The sequence below is a fragment of the Prinia subflava genome, chromosome 2, assembly GCF_021018805.1.
Source record: "Prinia subflava isolate CZ2003 ecotype Zambia chromosome 2, Cam_Psub_1.2, whole genome shotgun sequence".
NCBI classification, from domain to species: Eukaryota; Metazoa; Chordata; class Aves; order Passeriformes; family Cisticolidae; genus Prinia; species Prinia subflava.
In genome coordinates, this window is record NC_086248.1 from 29,928,646 (window position 1) to 29,952,007 (window position 23,362).

The 23,362-nt window shown below is 36.6% G+C and overlaps 1 protein-coding gene across 1 annotated transcript in view; it reads left to right on the forward strand.

Moving 5' to 3' along the window:
* Positions 1-23,362, forward strand: part of RIMS1 (regulating synaptic membrane exocytosis 1) — a 298,872-nt gene that overhangs the window by 111,995 nt on the left and 163,515 nt on the right. Inside the window, exon 2 of the mRNA XM_063389461.1 lies at positions 1,374-1,587. Coding sequence (XP_063245531.1) covers positions 1,374-1,587 — 214 coding nt within the window. The remainder of the gene's footprint in view (positions 1-1,373; positions 1,588-23,362) is intronic.

Genomic DNA, 23,362 nt, shown 5'->3' on the forward strand with positions numbered 1-23,362 from the left:
TCCTTTTAAATTAAACTTCAGGGTGGAGTAAATGAAGGTCCATGGCAGCTGAGGTTGGTTCTGCTTTAAATAGGATGATCCAGCATTTTACTGATCCCTTTAATTTCTGGCTTTGGGAGCTCATGTCCTACATTCCTCTCAGGTCTCCAAAAGCAAACTGATGGGAAAATATTGTTTTTTTCTTTTTTGGAGGAGAATTAGTTTTCTGTTAATTCAGATTCAGGTTCCTGGATTAGACCACTGGGAGGGATCTGGTGGACATTGAAATTGATGCCTAAGAAGCAGTTGCAGTCTGCAGCCAGGATCGTGAGAGGTCTGTATTGCCTCTTTTGGAAATGCCCAGACCTTTAGATGGTTTCCCTCTGAAATGTCACCTTTGCGAGGAAGGTTTCATAGAAACAAACAGGAGAACATTTTTTTTTCCTCAGGGAAAATATAATAATTAAAAGAAAGATTTTTTCTATTATTATTATTATTATTATTATTATTATTATTATTATTATTATTATTATTATTATTATTCCTCCTCCTCCTCCTCCTCCTCCTCCTCCTCCTCCTCCTCCTCCTCCTCCTCCTCCTGAGTTATAGAAGGGGGAGTGAAGGCCAGAGGGCTGTGTTCTCTTCCTGAGCTGTGATTAGGAGGTGGGTCTGTTGTGTAGCAGCAAGCTTAGCCAGATGGTGGGCATAGGGTCAGTGTGTTTGTTTTCTGGGGCAGCTGGAGGAGAAGTGCTGCTTCTTTGAACACGTCTTCATCGTAGGAACCTCTGCACCTGCTAATGCTTCTATGTACTCCTACAGCTAATCTGGAAGAAATATCTGTAATGAGGGATAGCAAACCTTAAGTAGTCTCTCATACTTAACAAGAGAAAATACAACAGATTGTTCATATATAAATTTGAAATAAAAATATGTCCTCATATTCTTGTATGGTCAGTGTGATTGTAGACCATGTTTTGAACTGTTGTAATCTAGATTTTGAAAGCACTGAAACTGGAGATTGGTTTACATATTTTGATTACACCTGGTGTATAAATTAAGCTGGTTAAAAAGATGTAAATTTGATCACACAATTATTTCTTTTATTCAGTACATGGTAGGCATGTTTAGTATCTGTATTTGGATCAATTTCTGGTCAAGTGAAATAATTTGCTTGTAATCTTTGAAGTAAACCATCAAGAATAAAGATGTCTATTATTATTTTTCCTTTAGATTGCCCTATGCAGTCTTCAGTGTGCAGTGTGTATTTGATATGAGACATATGTAGTATTGTGAACAGGCACAGAATGTGAGGCAGAGCTGCACACTGAAAGAAATACAGAATAGTAGTCTTTCCTCCTATTCGTGCTATATAAACTTTTTTCTCATCTGTGCAGGAGGTTGCATCAACAATTTGAAAGCTATAAAGAGCAAGTAAGAAAGATAGGGGAAGAAGCCCGCCGTTACCAGGGAGAGCACAAGGATGATGCTCCAACATGTGGAATCTGTCATAAAACAAAGTTTGCAGATGGTTGTGGCCATTTATGCTCTTATTGCCGGACCAAGTTCTGTGCTCGATGTGGAGGTCGTGTCTCTCTGCGATCAAACAATGTAAGTCTTCTGACATGTACTCTTAAGAAAAAGCCTCCTTGACATTTTCATGCTGTGAATTGTTCACCTTAAGTTTGGCATTTCATGCTTCATTTTACTTAAGTGTACCATTTGTTGCTTCATTATGAGGTGTGTATCATACAGGTAAATCAATGTAAAATCATGCAAGTAAACCAAATGTATTTAATGATTTCCAAGGTACTTGGGAATCACAGAGTTTATTAAAGCAAAAGAATGATAGTGTCTAGTTCTGTGGAGTGCCAGCTTGTAGAAAATATACTCTTTTTTTCATAGAATAAAAGAAGAAACCCTTTTGTTCAGGTACAACTCCACAATAATAATTTTTTATTGAAGCCTTATATAATATTACATTTTTAATTTTAATAGATCTTTTCATAAACATTTACAGATTTCTTTTACATGAAATAAATCAAATTTTTGGTTAAAAAATAATTTAAAAAAACACCACTTTTTTAGCACAGGGCAAGTATTATGCCAATTTATTTAAAATTTGCTTAAAGAATATAACCTCAGATTAGTCTGGATTAAGCATACTACTTTCAGACAGGTGAACTGAATAGTTCTCCCTCTGATCTGCATGATTTAGCTGCAGTAGCTTTCCCCAAAACCAAAAGATATCCAAGAGTACCCTCTGGTCAGTCAGCCACTTCCAAGGTCTGACTACTCTCCTGTACATGAACAGTAGGATCTAAATTTGGAATACTGTTGTCCAGTGATTATTTTTGGCTGGTCATCAAGGACTGTGGTGTGTTATGAAACACTTTACACATCTCTTTTTTATGTCATGAATAGTTTTGTTTTCTGTCACGGGGTGAGGCAACTTTCTCATATGGCTTTAAGATGCCAGTTTTTGAAGGGTAAGTTTATAGGTGCTCTTGGTATCAATACAAATTCACTTAAAAGTGAACACAGATTTTATAGCAGATAATCATGTTCACAAGAGAACTAGTTTGTGGCCTTTTCACTTTCTTTAAGATGGACATCAGCTGAATAGGCCATCTGAAATTTCACATAAACCAAAACTAACCCCTCAAAAAGATGCATTTCATGGTTATTTGAGAAGTTTTCCATAGCCTCGAAGTACTTGCGAATCCATTAAATTAAATTCACATTCTGAAGAAAACTATAAAGGTGAATTGAATGAAAATTTGCATGTATTAATATATTAGTATATTTCACAATATATAGTATATTTTACAATATATTAGAAAAATAGATGCATTGCATTGTATCACCTGTAGGTGGTGTTATTAGAGCAAGTCTCTGAAAATATAGTTTACTTTGATATATTACATTATTCTATTAATGAGTGCATGTGATACAGCTTAACTATATTCAGAAAAAAATGAGTATATATTTTAATCATTTTTCACCCACTGTTTCAAGCCACTGAAATGGAAGAGTGTAATTTCATTTGTAACTTGCATTTTGTTTCTTATGTTGTTTATGCTTCTGTGGGTGGGGAAACATTTTCAACATATGCAGTAATGTCATCCTTTTATTTAAAGCTCTTTGTTTCCTTAATTTTGTGTTTTTGTCTCTACACAGATAGTTATTAGAATTGCATTTCTTTGAAATCTGTCTATTAATACTTGCCTATTTTATCCTTTATCACTTCTTTTTTTCTTTTCTCTCTTTATTCTGCTTCCTTGGATGCTTTCCCAAAGGAGGACAAAGTGGTTAGAATCCATGTTTTTTATAATTTATTATTATAATGTTGTTAGTTAACTGGGATACATATTAATGTGAAAAACTGAACTGAAATTTCATAATCATCCACAAGGGAAGGGGGGGGGGAAACAGGAATCCTGACACCCAGGCCCTACATATCCCTCAGCTGAAGATAGGCCTTAAACACAGCTCAACAAGGAAACCTAAGACTGTTGTCAAAATTATAAGAGTAAAGGAAAATAAGAACTGAGAATTATTTATAGGCTAAAAAATGGAGGAGCCAATAAAACTGTAATAAAATTTTATTTCATAAATATGTTTTTAGTTAACAGTTTTGACTTTTTGCATGCAAGGTCCTTCCATCAGCTTCAGGAAATCTAATTTAGTCTTTTAATTGTAATTTTACATTGTTTTACATGGTTTGCTGTGTTTCACTTCTGGCTGCAGCAGAAATTCAGGGAGTTCTTGTAAAATTAGCTTTTTGACTGACATTTTGAATAATATATATAGGCAAACAAACTGGACAGAAGTGTAGCAAGCAAGGTGGAGTGAATGCTTTTTGAATGCATAGTTATAATTTCAAAAATCTGCAGAACTTTTAGGATCAAGTACGGGCATATCCACCAGTATTGCCTGTGCCTTGTCCCAAATAGGTGAGGGTAGTTCCCTGTTCATCTCTGCACCCTGGGCATGGCATCAGGGATGGCAGTGCATTTACCACCTCTTCTGGGGCAGTTCTAGAAAAGGTGGTAGTCTAGATTTTTAATTGGAGGGTTAAGTGCAGAAATTAGCTAGCTTTTCTGGCACCTCAGCTGCAACAAGTGTAAATTAATTACAATCCAGGGTAGTTTTTGATGCGTTCTTTGTTGAGTTATGCTTGTGATATGAAGTGGTGTTATGCCCCCATTTAAATACTAGCATACCTGTAACGTGAAATTTAGTATCACCCCATGATGTGAAATATTCTGGGTTTTAGGGCAGTGGAGAAGTCAGCAAAATGTCCAGCTGGTTGTTGCCCAAGGTTTGGTAAGGGATGGGAAGGGCTCAGCCTCAGTCCTCCTGATGGCCTGGCTGCCACTACATTCTCTGTTCTTCCCTGCCATGGTACCACAACCTAGTAAAGCAGAAAAATGACTGAAAATACAACTTTCTTTCCTCATTCCTGTTTTCAAAGTATTGGTTAGATAATGCAAAAATATGTATTTCCTTTGTGGTCACCTGATACATGTTTCTTTCTCCTTATAGAGAAGTTGATACATTTTAGAGTACAAAAATGAATGAACAAATGTAGATTCTTTGGGTCAAAAATCAAGTATTTTGTGAGGTGCTGTGGTTGTATTGAACTAAGTGAAATTTGTATGACATTAACAGAATTAGGTTCCAGATGAAGCCATATAATTATCCATAGCAATCAGTCTACCATTGTACAGGTTTCATTAGGATTACTATTTTTTATCAAATTTCAAATGAAAAAGAATTGGAGCATATGATAAAAGTGAATTTTGCAACAATTTTCGTGTGTTTTGCAGAACAGAGTTTGCTTGCTCTTTTTTCTATTTACATATGTAAGGGACAACTGGTAGGAAATCCAGGTGTAAAATACATTATAAATATATGGGAATTTATTTCACTGAACTTAGTAGTATGTGGTTGCAGAAAATAATATTGGTAATCAGTGCAGCAGAGAGTCCTTCTTCTGATCTGGCTTTCACTGAGATTGTTTTCATTTTAGTATAATGTCAGGAATTTATACTTGGAAAGAAAGACAACTTGGAAACATTTCCTTAATTGTATGTCAGGTTTTTTTTCAGGGAGTTTGTAATTTAGTTCCTTTAAATTATGCTTAAAATTTGCTTACATAATGGCTTGCTAATTTAAGCCTTACCAACTTGAGTGCAATTCAGCTGTGTACTAATGCTTTAACAGAAGCTGGTAATATTGTCAGAACAAAATGTCTGGATTGTCAGGATTTTTTTTTATCCCTTGAACAGAACTCTTAGGTCAAATTGTCCATTAAAAGGCTAATTTCTGTATGCTCTGACTAACACAGCTGTAGAACAAAACAAAAAAAATCCAACAGAAGGATGTAAATTGCATAGCAAATTGCAAATTGATAGCATATACATTTTCTCTCTGTAGCCTTCAACTTAATTTGTTTCCCAAAAGATATGGGGTTTATATGCATCATGAAAGAATCAATGCTTTTCAGGAATGCCTCCCTGGAACTGCTGTTTATAGCAGAGGAAAAAAAAAATAAAAAAGGCCAGCAAGAAACTGAGGAATTCTGTTTCAAGTAAGGTGGGGATCACTGTCCTCTGCTTCTGGGAAGTTAGTTTGCTTTCAAACAAGTGCGATTGTATAAAATATTTAAGGAATTACCTTGCTCTTCACCAAATTTGCTGAGGAAACATGTTTGCCTTGAAATAAATTTTATAGGGTCTAGCTAGCAAAAATGATTGCTTCCTTCTTACATTAAAAAAAAAAAACAAAATAAAAACCAAACCTATATATAGGCAGATGATGCTAATGCTCTGAAGTTAACCAGATCAGAGTTTCTTCATTTAATAATGAGACGGTAGAAGAGTCACTAGACAGCTGGGCTTTTCTTCCACCGTAACCTTATATCATCACTAAATCAGTAACCACTTGATTAAGCTCTGTGGTTTACCCAGACTTAGTTTACCTTTTTGCCAAACTCTTAAAGTTTGACTTGCTGTGATTTTACACCTCATGACCAAGAAAATATATTGCTATTGCAACCTTCTCTCTTAACCTGTGATAAAGGACTCCCAAATCCTTCACATCTGTTCTTGTTATTATGCAAGCTGGGTGGATATGGATACCTAACATAAAATCTATGGATACCTAACATAAAAAAATATTGGAAATTCCATGTAGTATAATGGCGCTTGGAACCCCCAAACTTTTAATCCACTGCAGTATTATTTCTTGCCATGTTATCTTATTTTTAGTCTTGTATTATTTTCCATATTGTTGTTTCAATTTAACTGATTTGAGAATATGAGAAATATTTTTAATGCAAAGCAATACCTTTGAGTGTAACAACTCCTTTCAGTGTAAAAACTTGCATTAAAACAAAACAAAACAAAAGATTGCAAAGGTCAATTGGGCATTTCAGGAGAAGCTTTATTCCACCTCCTCTTTGCCTAATGTCACCTGTATGTGTATATATGTAGATACAGTATCTGTATGTATATACCATGTACGTGCATCCTACTACACAGCCTGATACAGGAAGTACAGGACAATCCAGCTTTTTGACCTTTGAATCTGCTAACGATTCAAGTATTTAAATGACCTGAGGAGTTATTATTCATGAGCCCGTTTGTCTGGACAGAAAGAGAAGTTATGCCCTAGCAGTCACAGAACCTGAGAAGGACTGAGGTTGGAGAGAGCCTTCAGAGGTCATCTATTCCAATCCCCCCTGCTCAGGCAGGGCTACCTAAGGGAACTTGGTCCTTACAGCTTGGCATATTCATGTGTCTTTTGACTTGTAGGGTGAACAACGAAAAATTCAAAGATACTTCATGTCATTTTTGTTACTTGTTTGCTTATTGTAACTGTACACATTGTAGGTTTACATGAAATCTCCTTAAGTTCTGTTAGGGAATACTTCTATGACTTACAGCTTTGGACAAATGAATTTCCAAATTTTACAGAATCTTTTAGAAAGAGCACTAACACTATGATGATTTTTTTCAGGTCAGCATTCAGAGATAAAGAAAAGCCAAAGCTACCAAATCAACTTAAAGCTTGTAATTTTTTTCAAAGTAGTATTTTTATAACTTTAACACTCATAATCTCATATTCTGTTTCGTCCAATTTAGTTGATGATATAAAGCTGAGGAGCAAGAGCAGAGAGCCTTCCAATGGTTCTCCCAAAAATATTGTGTCCTACTGGCTCAGTTACAAACTGAGGTGTGGGAGATCACTGTTGAACTCCACTGTGATAAAAGCAGCTTTTCCAGATGGGATACAGTGCTGTCAGAATTGAAGAATTGTCATCTTCCTCCCTGACTTGGGTCAGTCTCACTACAAAGATAGAATACAAAATTTTGAACGTATTTTTCTTTTTTTGTTTTTGTCCAGAAGTTTACTTTGAGTTAGTGTTTAGATCTTGGCTTGTGAAATGATTTTATTGCACTTTTCTAATAAGTATTGGGTTCAGAAAATATAACAACATAAAAATATTTTTATTCACTTTTTGTCCAATATGATTCATCTTTGCCCTAAGTATCTGTAAGTAAAGAGATGGGATGCAGATTCTTGTGTAAAGGAAGATAATTTTAGTTAATTTGTTTCAACTGCAGATATATATTGAAAAGACTAGTAAATTAAACAGGTTATAACAATAGAAATCTGAGATTTTTTTTATGCAGTGCACCTTAAGAAGAAAGAGGACAATGAAAGAAAATACTAGTGGTGCAACACAACAGTAAAACGTTCAAGAGAAAGGTCTGGTTTCTGTTTGATGTGTTCATATGCTTTAATATCATTAATACGATCCCGTAGAATGTAACTTTGTAGTAGATTCTGATCCTTGTCTAAACAGTAAATACAGTGTTGAAAATGAACAGGTATGACTTCATAGATTTGATATGATAATGTATGCATATCTGGTGTGAGGTAAAAGGGAAAAGCGAACACTTGAAACCAGACGCAATTTTGGTCATCTCTGACTGTTTAGAATATATATACAATTTTATAAAATCAGAAGGAAAAAAATCAATCAATCAAAAATTGCTAAAATTTTATCTTTATATGCATGAAATAAAATTTTATTTCTACATCTTACTGCTTATAGTTATTATTTCTGATAGATCAGAAATACATTAATAGTATTTGATCACTTTTTACTTGCAATTGTGCCATCAATAATGTAGATGGCTGTAAAAATAGTGATACATACAATTAAACTCCTAATTTTGAATGGAGCATTTCTTCTTTAATGAGGGCTTTTTTTGTAAGAGGAACCTTTTATTCTTACGAAAAAATCATTATTGATGGATCATTATTAACATTCTCATAAATACTAAGTCTTATAAATATTTAAGGATTATACAGTAAATATTTCAGGTTTATCTCTTTTTCCAGATTTTTGGGAATAAGTTTGGTTAGCCACTGACAGGATGTCCATTTAGATTGGTCTGTGTAGATGATCATTTTCAAAGCAAAGTCATTCCAGGAATCTGTTTATGAGTCCTTCAGTTCTTCATTATTTCAACATGTTTCCAGTAATGTTGCAATCAGTAGAGAGCAAACTCAGCCTTAAATCCCTGCAAAAATTGTAGATAGCAAGCTGCAGTTTCAGCTGTGAGATCACTATACCTATTTGGAACTGTTCTTGCATCCTTTCAATGTATTATGCACATTTAATTGTGTTAATTTTGCACAATGTGCTATTTTTCCAAGTCCTTTAATTCATTATATGAATTGCTTCGAAGTTATTGTTACCTCTTACTAACAAGTCAAATCCAATCTCACTACTATCAAATTGTACTATTGCCTTTATGGTGTCTTAAAATCCCAAACTCCACTGGCATTTTCATTGTCACATCAAATTTGCAATTGTTATTTCTGAATTAAGTTTGCCCTATTGCATTTCAGATTAAGCCAAAAAATTTTCTTTGCAAGGTATTGTGTATTTACTATATTTCTGTTATCTTCATTTCTCTAATGGAATAATTTATTGCTTGTTGGCACTGCAGAAATCATAGAAGAGATTAGAGATCTCTAAACCATTATATACTACATATAATAAACATACTATTTTTTTTTGCAATGGAGTAGAGAACTGATAAGTAAATACACTATCTCAGTAATGAAGATATAGAAAAAGTATCTCCATTGTCTTAAAATTTTGAATTTTAGGAATGTGGTTTCCTGTAATATTTAGCTGCCTTAGTTGTGCTACAAACTAACAATTTATAAAGAAGTCATCTTGCAGTATTAAAACATAAGTTTGGAATAAATAAGTGACTAATCCAGAGACTATGACTGATATAGGTGAATTTGATTTGTACATGCCTAGTTTCTCTGCGTGTATTTATTATATCAACATGTTAGGGAATAAGTTCATTTAATTGGGTAGATTTAGAGCTCGTTGAAGCTGGTGATCTGCAATGTTAGTGGAGGACAAGGGGGAAGCCTGGGAGGTCCATCAAAGTGAGAGTGGGATGAGTCTGGATATAACTCACTTTTCCAATGTGCTGTATGGCAAGTCTGACCACTGGAAATGAATTTGTAATGTGCAGTGCTGTGAAGGTAGAAATTAAGTAAAAATGCCTTTATTACTGTTGACAAACATATAATGTGTGTCCTTGTGTAGAATCAGATGGTTAATATATTCACCCAGTATTCTTTCATGTGAGAGGTGGCCTGTCAGTGAAGGAGGCATCTATCAGACAGAACCCTGAATGTCATAATTTTGAGCTATTTCTTGAATGCTTCAGGTAAATGCATCCAAAATTAACACATCTATTTGTGGATGGAGAGCCACATAAAATGTGCAATCTATTGGCAAACCAAGGGAGGTGGGTTTATGTTTTGTCATTTGCAGTTTCAATTGTGATGCAAAAAAAAATAATCTGGAAGTGTAGAAAAATATCAGGAAGCCCCCCTTGCTGTGGAGGGCTAAAGAGAAAGGATTGCTTGACAAAGACATACCAGGCAGGCAAATATTTCACACCATCTGAACTTTCACCTAATTCACCCAGAAGAAAGATACCTTGATATTTCTTCTGATTGATACTCCAATAAAAGCTTAGCTTTAGAGACTGCAGGCACTTTTTCTTTTCAGTTTTTCTTTTCCCCCTCCCTCAAAAACATTGAAGAAGAACAGAGTAGCAAACAATGCAGATGTCCAGGGATGTGTTTAGGCTCAGGAGCCCTGAAGAAGTGTGTTCTTCTGTGGGATGCCTGAGAGAATATAGCGCACCAGCAGACCTGACTGATGTCCAAGCAGAGCTCAGGCAGAACTTGTGGTCCTGTGGCAGCACCTGATAGGAATTGTTTTTATCTGAGCAATGCACCTTCAAGTTTTTCAGCAGTGATCTGTTTCCTAGAAATACTTGGGTATATTTTATTGCTAGAAGACAATCAATCTTGCATCATGTCCCTTATTTCAAACTGTGCCCAGCTCTGGCAACTGTGTAAAGTCTTCTTGTAAAAGGATCCCATAAAATGGAAGCTATCTTCTAATCATGCATCATCCTTCCCTAAAACACTTGAGCTTTTGGCAAAACTAACTGAATCCCTTTGTTCACCCTCTGAATACGTTTCTCCGTGTGGTCACATGGAAACCAGCTGCCAGCTCCCAGGCACGTGAGAGTGCACTCATTTAGGCTCAGGCTGATTTGACACCACAGTGTGTGCCCCTTAAGCCCAAAAAAATCTTCACTTGATCATTTTCACTTGATCGTTGTTTGGTTTTAGTAGTTTATACAATAGGAATGCTAAATAGAACTAAATTTAATAAACTGAATTCCTGGGCTATTCTGGCACCACAAAACCAGAGGCATTTTAGCCAAAAAGAGATCTTACAGCAAAGAGAGATTTGATAAGACTTTTGACCTATTATGCATTATGAGAAATCGACAAGTAGCTGAAAAAATTTCAAGGGAACAAAGTAATTATGAGGGCTAAATGTAATCTGTGCTCTCTTGCTGCTTCTCTTTTTTATCATAAATAACCTTAATCCTCATCCAGGATTAAAATTCAGTGTATTTTTAGCCATGTAATGTCCCAGATAAAAGATACTTACATCTATGTTTTTATATATTTTACATTCTGGAGCATTTTGTAATTTTACTAAAGGGATGGATACTTCTGTCTATACATCTCCAGTGCTTCAATTAGAGAGGATGTAGGATAGTTTGTCATACATATACCTAAGGTACTTGATTTTATTAAGTATAATTGAAGATAGAAGTGTATATTTCAAGCAAGGAAATCTATAGACAAAATTTCTGTAATATTTTAATTTTTTAAAAAATTCCTTTAATATAAGGATCCATCCCTAAGTCAGCCTTCCTATGGAGATAAATTAAATCTCCCTCCAAAACTGTGATTATAAAATGATGTGAGTATCTGTTACCAGTTGTTTAGCGACTGATCAGAGATTAAGTGAAAATCTAGACAAAATTTAATCTGAATTTCTTTAAAGATCAGATAAAACCTAATATTTTTTTTAATCCAGATTGAAGTTTCCAAAAAGCTGTGTGCTATTTAGGTTGAAGTTTGTACTGTGCAATTTCAGTATTCCAGCTAAAACACCTGTCAACTAACTTACATGCAACAGGTTTATGGAACCTTTGGAATTAAATGTTAATTTCTCAATAATCTATTATATTTGTTATCCATAAAATCAGGCTCCCATAGCAAAACCCTTTGTAGTGGTGAGTTTTGGGAAAGTTATTTGGGATATAAGTTGAGTATTACTGAGAAGTGCAGATTAATCAGAGAGATGAGCAGATGTTGCTGAGACTCTATAAATAGATGAACATGGTTGTGTTGTCATGACTGGGGGAAATTTTTATATGTTGCTGGGATTTTAATACTGGTAGTGTAACTTTTCCTCTGCAACATGTGGTAAGTGATCAAAGCTCATACCTGTGCATGCATCAGCAAAATTAATCTTCTGCTCTAATTTTTCTTCTCTGACCAAATATCTTCTGCAAAGGGAGAGAGCAGTTGAAAATTCATCAGCAAACTGCTTTTAAGACATTTGTCAGCCTGGCAGCTTTACCCCTCAGGATTATTTGGATCAGTCCTTTTAGCTGTAAAGAAACCTGCTTTTCTAGACTATTTCAGGGACTCATCTCACTGCCTTTGTGGATGGGTCAAGAGACCACAGAGGCAACTGCCAGTCCATCTAAATTTAATACAGCAGAAAAAGCAACAAGGGAATTAAACTAAGGAAGATTTAATCTCCTTTATGTGTTTTTTTTTTTTTTTTTTTTTTTTGCCCCCTAAGGTTTCAGCATAGACATAAAGGTACTCTTGTGAATGTCCTGTGTTGCAGGTTATACCCCTTCCCTCCATACACCTGATGTTCTCCTAATCAACCAGTGAGGATTTAGTGGAGCCTATTGCTCCTATTAGAGGAGCTCACCTCTTGGTCACCTGCATAGACTATTAAAGAGGAGACTGGTGAAGTGTCCACAGGAGATTTAAGTCAATACATTTACCTGCCAGAGGAAGAATCAGTTCCAGATGAGAACCCCTACATTATCTATGAGCTGGGTTTATGCTTTCATAATACTTACGGGAAGAGATCAGTATGCCCCAGAGTGCTTCAGCTTGCTCTGAACTAGACTACATTGGCTCTGAATCTTTCTCAGCTATGGCTCATGTTTAGCCAGATAGAGCCCCAAGTCATAAAGTGTCCTTACAAGGTACTGCAGAGTTTTACTGTAGCTCCCAGCAGCTGCCCAGGGCGGCTCTCAGGTAATACCCACGTTGAATCTTACAGCTGCAGGCTCATAGTTTGGAAGTGTGAGGGAATTGAAGGTAGAAATGAATGCCAGTGTTGAGGCAGCTGAATCCTACAACAGATTTTCATCAGCTACAGTAGGAAATCGTACAGCAGCAATGGCCTGTAGACACATTTAGAAACCTATACTTAGTCTTGTTTCAAACTAAACTCTACACACTCAGTCTGAGTCTTCTGTGCAAACCTACATGTTCTCTCCTCTACAGGCAACCTGACAATTCATGCTCAAGCTGGTTTTTTAAGCGCTTTGTTTCCTACATGAATTGACCTCCTAAAGAAAGGGTATATGGTCTTATGCAGTCTGTGATATGTGGAAAACTGTGAATATATTCCACTGGGGAATTTGGCTTTTTCCCCCTATATTACAGACAGTCACTGACAAGAAAATGTATGTTACTGAAAATTGTACTAACCTACACTGAAATATTCAATATTTCATCAGGATATGATTATTCATGTTAGCAAATTATTTTCCATTTTTTGAGTATAATTCATAGGCCTGTGAAGACCAAAAATCTTTATTTAACTTTCTGACCATGCAATGAGACAGTCATAAACTCTTGTTGAAAATATACTATACACAGTCTTCAGATAATGAGAATGGTAGAGTTCAGCTCAGTACTCAGCTTCATAAAGATCTAGTCAGCAAAGGGAATAAAAAGCCTTAATCAAGGATAGAATGTTTTAGCCTTCTTGAGGGTAAGATGGTGATTGGAGAAAAACCAAATTGGTCTAGTTGACTTAGGAGAAACTGCTTGTTTTTGTAAAAAGGAAGTGACAGGCATATGATTGGATACAAAAGGCAGGTGCAGTTAACCATGCAGCCAAGTCAAGGAGCAAGCCTAATGCTTCAAGTTACAGAAGTTTCAGGTAGGTTTGGCAGGCAGTCTTATGCTAACTTGTTGCTATGAGTTTTTCCCGGTTTTGCTGAGCGTTCATATTAAAGGAGAAGTTCGTACCTTCTCACGCTCTTTTAATGTAAACATCAGCTATGTTCTATAAACTTAGCCATTGTTTTTACATTCCCTGCCAGGACAAACAAGACTGTGTGACAGTCCCCTTCACCAATGTGATGTGGAGGTGGGAATTCTTTCCTCCAATCCATAGGCCTCATAGAAAAAGTATAAAAGTAGGTTTTTGTAAATAAACCAGGTCTTCCTGCCCTGCATGCTCTGTTGCACCCAGATCTCTGTCCCCAGTCTGTTTTCTGGCTAAGCCTCCACGGTGATACTAACTTAGAGTGTGTTTCTCAGACCCTGTGCTCCTGTAATTTTTCTGATTACAATAAAATTTTGAAACCATATCACAGCAAGTTTTGAGGCAGTGTTACAGGCTTTATTTCCATTGTAAGCTAGTATATAATTAAATATTTAGTAGATAATAATGCTGTACTTAGCATCCCACTGTAACGTTATACATGGTGTAATAACTTGGGATCATACAAAAGCAACCTTGTGTACACCATGTGGATGAAAACGAATTAAATGATGATCACAGATCTAACTGTAAACTAACTTCAACATAAAATGGCTGTCTTTCTATTTTAGCCCCAGAAAGATCACATTTGGGGTTTAACTATGTTAATGTTTGCTTTTAAAAGCCGCTCTTGGAAGTGCTAAATTATGACTAGAAGAGCTTCTTGATGTACAACACCTTACATTACTTGTAAGTTGGCTGCCTTCTCAAAACTCACCTGACACAGAGTGCTCTGTGCCCTTTCACTCTGATAAGGCCTTGAGTTTATTTGGTAGGAATCTGCATTTTAGTGTTTTCTTAGATGATCATTGCCAGCTGAAATCTCTATTTTTTGCTATATCTATGTTATAAATGTAGCTACCACAATGTTTCTTGGCTAAGAAAATCATCTTTTCCTCCTTGCTGCTGTTTTGGTTTTATTTTTCTGTCCTTTTAAGTATACAACCTCTCCAGCATATACTTTAACAGTAATTACTATTTCTTAGCAGTTCATCTTACTGAATAGCTGAAAGGTATGTACTCTCTCAATCTTTTTTCCTTCTTTATTTCTGATAGCTTTCTGGATGGCAGACTTAGCTGCCCAGTAATTTCCTTTTTCAATTTAAATGTCACATAGTATTGTATTAAATGAGTGCAAAGAACTTAGATTTCTGTACTTCAAACAGCAAGGAAATGAGAGCATTGTTCAAGATTAATGTAGTATACAGCAATTCTTAGGCTTCTGTATAATAAATATTTTGGGATGGCTAAATTTAGCAAATACCATAAACATTTCAAAAGGAAAAGCTCCTTGTGCTTGCACAGCAAGTGACATGGCAGAGTCTCAGCAACTCTTTCAAACAAAATGCTTGAACCTAATTATATGGTAGAGAGGAGGAGAAATAAACATATGTAGATTTAGAAATTGAAGAGTCACTTCTGGTTTGATTGAATTTGAAAGACAGTCATTAAAATCATACAGAGGACTTGGTACTATAGCCTGACCTACACAGAGCATGACATTCAGCACAGATCTTAAACCTTTCAGTTCTGTCGTAGTCTGCAAGCAGCAAATTCCTGCAAGGGTAGCAATACTCTCATCACTTGTGCTCAGGGCAAAAAAAAAAAAAAATAAAGGCCTCTTCTAGTAGTGGTTGAATGTTAAGCTTCAGAATAGGTTGCTCCTTTAAAATAAGCAGAGGGGGAAAAAGTGAAGGATTTGCAAATAAAAGACTGCAGTGCCACATGATGATTAAAAAAGCTGCTGGACATGCTTTGTTTGCATTTAGAGCTTTAGTGCCTCCCAGCCAATCTGCTGCTGTTTTCTGCTGTGCACTGAAAGGCTGGTAAGCTCATTTATGAGGTGGTTTGTCATAGTGCATGTGAGTGTAGGCTTGGTAATGTCTTATGCTAATTATGCCTGAAGAGATGTAAAGCTCACCTAAAAGCATTTCTCTGAAAAGAGAAAGACAACCCTGAATTCCCAAATGCCTTCTTTCTTTTCTGAAGAAAAAACCCTAAGCTCAAAGCAAAAAAACTCAAACCAAGGAAAGGAAGTTGAGTTTTCTCTGAAGTAAGTTTTATTTGTCCGTGTATCATCTCTGTTCCAAATGCAATAACTTCTGCTATGTAACAACAAAAAAGCAATTTTGTTGCTTTTCCAGCACACTAGTTTCCTCATAATCCCTGAAATTTGTCCTACTTTCTCCCTATTGTCTGTCTCTCAATTTTTTTCCTCAACTTCTTGCCTTTTCTTTTCTCTGCCTATCTTTTCACCCTTTGAACCTTTTTGTCTGTTTTTCCATGCCCTCTTTGACATTCATTCTTCTTGGCCACCTCATCTCACAAGTCTTCCCTTTCCCCCTGTATTCTTTCGTCTAAAGAACTGAAATAGTTAAGGGAAAGTTATTAAAGACAACAGGGACAGAAGAGCCTGACCTCCAGTAAACCAGTTGTATTTAAGCTGGGATAAACCGCTGGTTTTAGTATAATCACCTAAAACTTACAGAGACAACGAGAATAAAACAGTACTAACCTTATAAATGCGTAGTCTACTGACCTGATTTCAGTGTGAAGTTAAAATTAATTATAAACTAGAGAGAAATACAAAGCAATGATTATACTCAGATTCTATAAAGAGTAGATACTACTGAAATAAAATATTCTAGAAAACCTCTCCCTGTGACAGTGGATGAGGGTGGAATTGCATGATTTGTCTATTATGTCTGTTTTGGATTTAAGTAACTGAAGTTGATTTGTTTGGCTGAGATCATTCTGCTGGCTGTGTTACATAATCTGAATTGAAAAAGCTCAAAGATGGAGTCAGAAGAACATGAAAGGATCAAATCAAAACTGAGAGGAACAGTAACTGAGCGTAAAATGTTCATCACACAGCTTGGTCAAAATGACCTTTGCAGTTCACAAAATGGGCACAGTCTTTGAACCCAGCAGAAGGCTGATGGAGCTGAAAGTTATTTTTTGATATACAGTGTGATCAGACAGACCCCTGCTTCCTGCAAACTGCTTTTTTGTGTTTAGTGTTCAGCTACTTCAAATATGAATATTGAGCAAAAATTAGTATGCAGGAAAGGTGATCCAAGTTTAGGCAACCTCACCAGCTCCGGAAGCTGTTGCTATGGCAAAGTTACCTTCTACCAAGCAGGGAATAAGAAAGTTCTTTCCTTAGTTGCTGACATGGTTCTCTTTCTTTTATATAAGGGATCTAGCTGGTCATTAAATTTAACTCCTGACACACACAGAGAAACCTGCAACACATAAATCCTTTACCTGATGAAAAAGATTACTTGCTTCTGTTGAACAAGCCTGTGAGCCAAAGTCCAGCTCATGGTCCCTCTGTTTGAACCACCATGGAGTAGGCACCCCTCTGTTTCAGATAATAAAGAGGCAAAATATCTTTAACTGTTGCCTCTTCCCCAAATAGCCCTAAGTTGTCATTGCACTATATGCCTTTTATTTGTTTAGGAACTACAAAGCCTCATTAGATATCTGAGAGTATACAGGTAAGTGCAGAAGATCAGAATGGTTCTTCTCATCTAGCAAAATTCTGATCTCAAATTTTAACCTGTTTTTGTAATAGTAGCTTCATCAGATAACGAAATGTCATTGCTATTCGATTTTTTTAAATGTATTGTTCTGCACTACTTTATGTCATCTTACCTTATTGAAACTTCCCTCTTTCCCTGTGGTGTCTGCCAGTAGTATTGCAAATTCAGAACAGTAAACCTCTGATATTAATACTCAGTATAGTCTGTAAACTGGCTGTCAACAATGTGCTGTTTAGATCAGTTAAAAAAAATTGCAATATTCTTACACTGGCACAAAATTCCTAGTGCATTTTCCTGCCCCATTTTCCTTTTCCTTATCTTTTGAATCTTCCATATTCAGACCCACAGTTGTTTAACCCTTTCTCAGTCTCCCACAGTCTTTGCTTTCCCAAAAATCTGCACTTTTCCTTACCAAAAACATTGTTTTCCCCATTTTTTAAATAAATCTGAAATATCCACTCAAATTTGTTGTAGAACACTGATATTCTCTCTTCCCCTTCCTCAAATCTTCCATCCCAGATTTACTGAGATTCCTTTGTGCTCGAGCTTGATAGCACAGATAGCACAGACTTAATCAACTTAGCCTCAGACTCTGCACCTGGAGCGAAAGGTGGGAGAATTAAAAGAAAGGACCATGGACATCTCAGAAGGTAGGATCAACAAAAATGAAATTTTTAAAAACCCAAACAACAAAAAGCCAAAAAAAACCTGTGTCATCCTTTTGGTAAGGGAGTAAATGCAAATCAGGGTTTGAGCCTACTCTTACAGTTTGTTGCGTTTCCTCAGGATACTCTGGTAGCTTTTTTATATGAGGAGATCAGGTTGCTGGTCCGTGTAAGGTAGAATGTTGTACAAATATAAAGTGTGTTTGTTTTAAACATACAAGAAGTTGCTGTGATGGTATCAGTGGGAAAAATCTGCTTTCTGTAATTATAAGGATTCCATGCATTTACATACATAACAAAAAGTTAGGCTTAAGTATTTCTAATTATGTGAAGAAAACAATAAACTTAAGGACAATCTAGGATAGATGATGAAACCTGAATATATATAACATGTATAGGGCATAATCCTTTTTGGTGCTTTGTCAAAACCCTTACTGGGGAGTAGTGATTGTTGGAAAATCCTGAAGGTACTATATGGTGCTCAACACTCCCCAAGTATGAAAAGTTCTGTCTAGCTAAATTTACACCATGGTGCTTTTTTTTTTAATTCTGAAAGCTAAATATTTCACAAATATTAATTTGTGAATTTCGCTCTTTCACTGAGAATTTATTTTCTTTCACTGAGAGTTTTGTTTTCTTAAGAAAAGTTGAAACACACAGAATCAGTCTGGTGGAGGTTTGTAATGATTTTGTTTAAGCCTACATTTCCAGGTTTATCTGGATTCTATTTTTTGCTGTTATCAGTATGTGATGTAAAAAACCCTGTTTAAAACAGATCAGCCTCAGGAGGACTGTCCCATACAGTGGTGGTGAGCCAGGGCTGTGTGTGGAGCTGCCTTAGGCAAAGGAGGAAGCATATGCTTGGTGCCAATCTCCTCCCACTGTATCACTCACAAATTAGGTGCCTAATTTCACAATCTGGTTGCAAGGTTCTGACAGCCTTATTCTAGGTTTTGTGTGGACTTGGGAGTGTGGGAGCTCTAAGCAAAACTCAGCAGCTAGAACTTTTCATCATAGGAGTTGGTGGGGAACAGAGAAAAATTCTAAGTGGAGTTCATATTCATAAATCGTGATTCTCTGTGTGTTGAAAGATGATCAGTCCAAGTGGTCAGAGAAGATTTCTGCCAAGCTGCATGGCAGAGATCACTGCAATGAGATGATCCTGCAATATGTCAAAAGTATGCTTTTTTCTTCTCGCAAACGTTTTGTTCATCCAAACAGGATTTTGGGCATTTGTTATAACTGACAGATTCAAGTGCACTGCACATGCTCCCTTATGTTCCCTTGGCAGCTTGTTACATCATCCATAAAAATCTTTGTCTTAACATGAATGTCACTCTGCTGTATATTCAGCCCATTCCCACTAGGAGTATTCCTAACTGCCAGCCGTTATCTGTTGTCTTTATCCCTGTTTACACAGCCAGTGATAATCCTCCTCTTCCTCACAGCCCCTGAGTTTTTGCATCATGCTTCATAGCGCTCTGTTAGTCTCAGCTCCACTGTCTCTTCCTATGGATCCAAGCAGTGTCTGTAAGCTTTTCTCATTTCCTGTGCCCATTTTTCTTTCCCCTGAAATTGCCTCTGCAGAGGTGCCCAGAACAGATCCTTTGGTGACCCCATGCTCCTGGTGGCTGTCAAGGCCAGTATGTTCCTCTCATTAACTCAACAGTGATAGGCATTGTACAGGTTGGGAACCTCAAATACATGTTTTAGGTAGATAGCCTCTCAAACCTATCCAAGATCAAACCCATCCATGGTTCTGAGCATTACTATATTTTTACTGCTGTTTGTAAATATATAAGTGGATAAACAGAGTTGACTCTGCTTTATGAATAGCAACTAAAACTTTATGCCAGTCCTGACTGTAAAGCTGTTTCATGCCATTTACCTTATTTTGTCAGATTACTGTAATATATATATAAAAAAAATGTGTTCTATGTGTAGCTATAACTATGGGAACCATGGAGTGATTAAGAGGAGTACAGCTTCTGTGGCTCATCAAGACAGCCAAACGTTCAAAAAGATATACCAGACTTTTTAGGGTTTTTTTGAAGAAGGTTAGAAGAACACACAAAAATTATCTGTGAGATAATAATTCCTGGGCTAACTTAATGGCCTATGAAGAATGGAGATTGATGTTACAGAAAATGTGACTAGCAATTTATGGCCACTATGTTATCAGAAGAAATGGAAGGAAATTCAGGCAAGAGAAGTAAAGCTGAAAAAGAATCTAATCTGTGAGGAAAGAGACCAAACCTATAATTTTGCTTTAAAAGATCACAGCTGTAACTATGATAATACAGTTTTTATAGTATTTTTTAGTACCATGTGTTAACTAATTTCTTTGTGTATCAGATCTAGAAAAGAACTTGCAGGAGAAGAATATTTAAATTACTGTATGTAAATATGCTGTTGTGAATTTTTAGACACTACTGCCTTCACCACTTTTTTTGCTTTCTTCCTTGAACTATAAGATATTTTCAGAGAAGAACATGTGTCTGGAACACGGCTGTGTGCTGTTTTAGAGATGATATTTCATATTGTTACTTTAGAGTTGCCTAAGTGTCTGAGTTCCAAAACCCAGTTTGCTGCAGGATTACTCTAGATAATGTTTAATTTTTTGTGTAAGTTGTTGGCAACTTTCTGAATGATTGGCAGCAGTAGCTGAAAGATTTTGGCAGGAGGGCATGTGAAGAAAGTCAGATGTTTTTTTCTTTCCCTTTTTTAATCTTCAAATGACTAGTAACACTGTTGCTAACAGCAGTGGCAACAAAACCAGCATGAAATGCCCATTTGATGTTAACTCCCTGAACCACTGCTCCACTGCATCTTTTTCCCCTCCTGTTGGTAGTTTTTTAGCTGTGGATTTAAGAACCTAGGCCAGGAACATGATTAGGACCAGCATGTGAACTGTATGCTCAGTTGCCCAAAAGTAGGCACCCAATGCCATTTCTCATGCCCTATGTACATAAGACACATATGGCTGGCATGTGGGACCTAACTCCTGTGGCAGCGAGGTGGGGTATGCTGGCTCACTGCTAAAGGCACTAGGCTATCATTAGACACAGGATTTATTTTATTTCCCTGTTTGTACATGAAAGTGAGTGGACTCTCTGACTGGAGACCTAAATATCTGCCATGCCTATAGTCATTTCAGTGTAGACAGAAACAATTTAGGTATCTAACTCAAATCCTTATTTGTACACTTAAAATCTCTTTTGAAAATGTAACATCTCAGGCAAGCAGAAGAAGAGTAGGAGGTACAGTTTCTTGTGCAAGTGGAAAATTCTGGTAAGGCAGACTTCTAAACATCCCTCCTGGAAGCTCTCAGTCAAGCTTGCAAATGGCACCACAGGCTTTAAGGCCACAGGTAGTTCCATGAGCAGCCTCATTTGCTGTGAACATGTCTTGTGGTTGAATTGCCGTGTTGATTCTGTGACACAAAAAAGATTGCACTAATGAAATATTTACAGGGCTTTTCTAGAACTGCATGTTTTATGTAACTGTTAAGGATATGATCACCTGGAAACTTCCATGCCTACGCAAAATTTGATTGCATTTGTCCAGTGAGGTAGCACATTTTTGTAGGGTGCGAGCAGAAAAGAGGCAAGAACACAATCAGCTGTTTGCAAAATCTTCCTTTTCTTGCCAAACTGGAATGAAAATATTCCAAGTTCTGAAGAAAATCTGCTCAGGAAGAAGCAGATTCCATAGGAATGGAAGAACAGAGAGTACTAAATTAAAATGGCTTTATTGTCTCTGTCCTGGAATGGCTGAGCCCTGTATGTCTGATGACCGTCAGCATGGGCAAAGGTGGGCAGCAGAGAACTGCATGGTCCTGTTGGACCCATCAGGCTAGAGGAGAGGCTTTAGAAAAATCAAAACCTAGACTTCTTGGCTACTTCTTTACTAATAAATTAAATGTAATCTGGGGCTGTTCCTCAGTTTTAGAGTATCAGTGCGAGTAAACTGACAAGGCTACTTGGCACACGCTTGGTCTTCTGCCTTTAGCATTTTCTCATCAACTTTTCCTGAGAGGTGGGGAGTTGGAGTGTTCTGTGGTGCATCTCCAGGAAGCAACTTGTTTGGAGTTACCTTGTTTTGAAGTAGAGCAAAGATCCTAGCACAAATACTGATTATTTTCTGTCATTTGGTTTCAGTTCTCAAAAATTTTTCTGTGTAAGTCTACTGTGCCAGTATTGGTGTCATTTCAAGGTGTAATTTAATAGGAGATGCTGAGACAGTGTTGTAGCCTCTGTTTCTGGTCACATGATTTCACTACTCATCATTCCCTCCATGAAAAAAACAGATGTGACAGAGAATGAAACCAATTTAAGAAAATATGGATAAGTTTTTGCAATGTTTTTAAGTACAAGTGGCTCCTGGGAGAATCTGACTGTCGAGGAACAGTATACAAGTAAATATGTGGCACAGGGAACCTTCCTGTGAGCAAGAAAGAGAGAGAACAAACCCCTGATAAGAAGAAAGGAGAGTAAGGGAGGAGGGAGTTGGGGAGAAGACCTTCCCTTTTGCTGAGCAGGAGCTATTGGGTGCACCCAGCTGTCTGTACATTTTGAAAAATATATTTAATGGAAACTTGCACTCACGAGCACACTTTCATTAGAAAGGCAGAGTTGCTTATTTATTAAGATTTTGGACTAATGTAAGTATTCAAGTAGATTTTCAGCTTTCTTTATTTATATTTTAATGGAGTGAAGTGATCACGACATTTTAGCTAGGTTTTTATTACAGAAATCATTTTGGTATACCAGAAGAGATAAATGCAATGCTGTGTAACAATTTCACGGTTTGCTGCATGTTTTTATGTTATCTAAGAAACATTAAGTGATGCATAATCTAACTTAATTTTGTGAATGAAAATTTTGCAGGAGCTAATTGTTATGTTTCCTCTCTTTGACTTTCAAGAGATGACTTGTAGAACGGTGGCAGAGCTCTGCTGAAGTTAATGGTGCCTCGGGCAGTAAAGAGGGTCTGCCTAATTAGATCTGTCCGAAATAACTAGTGTCTTCCAAAAGTGTGTAGAAAGAATGTAAATTAATCAATAATCTGAAAAAATGTTGTGTATATTTCCCTTCAGAAGGGAAATAATTAAGATAGTGTAAAGGTTCAGTAAGGAATAACTTGTGGCCTGCTGTATTAGCACACCTGTTACCTAATTTGCTGCATAGGGATGAAGCAGGATGCATAGAAGTCATCCTAATTATGGTATTTCAATTTCTAAACTCAGTAAGCATAAAGGAGTGTGCTCCTTATGGACCCTCCTCAGAATCCGGGCTTGGGTGAAGGATTTGGGGAGCTTGCTCTGACCTCAGTCTGAGTTTTGCCTGGCATGTGTCACATAAATTTGGTATAACTTTTGTGCT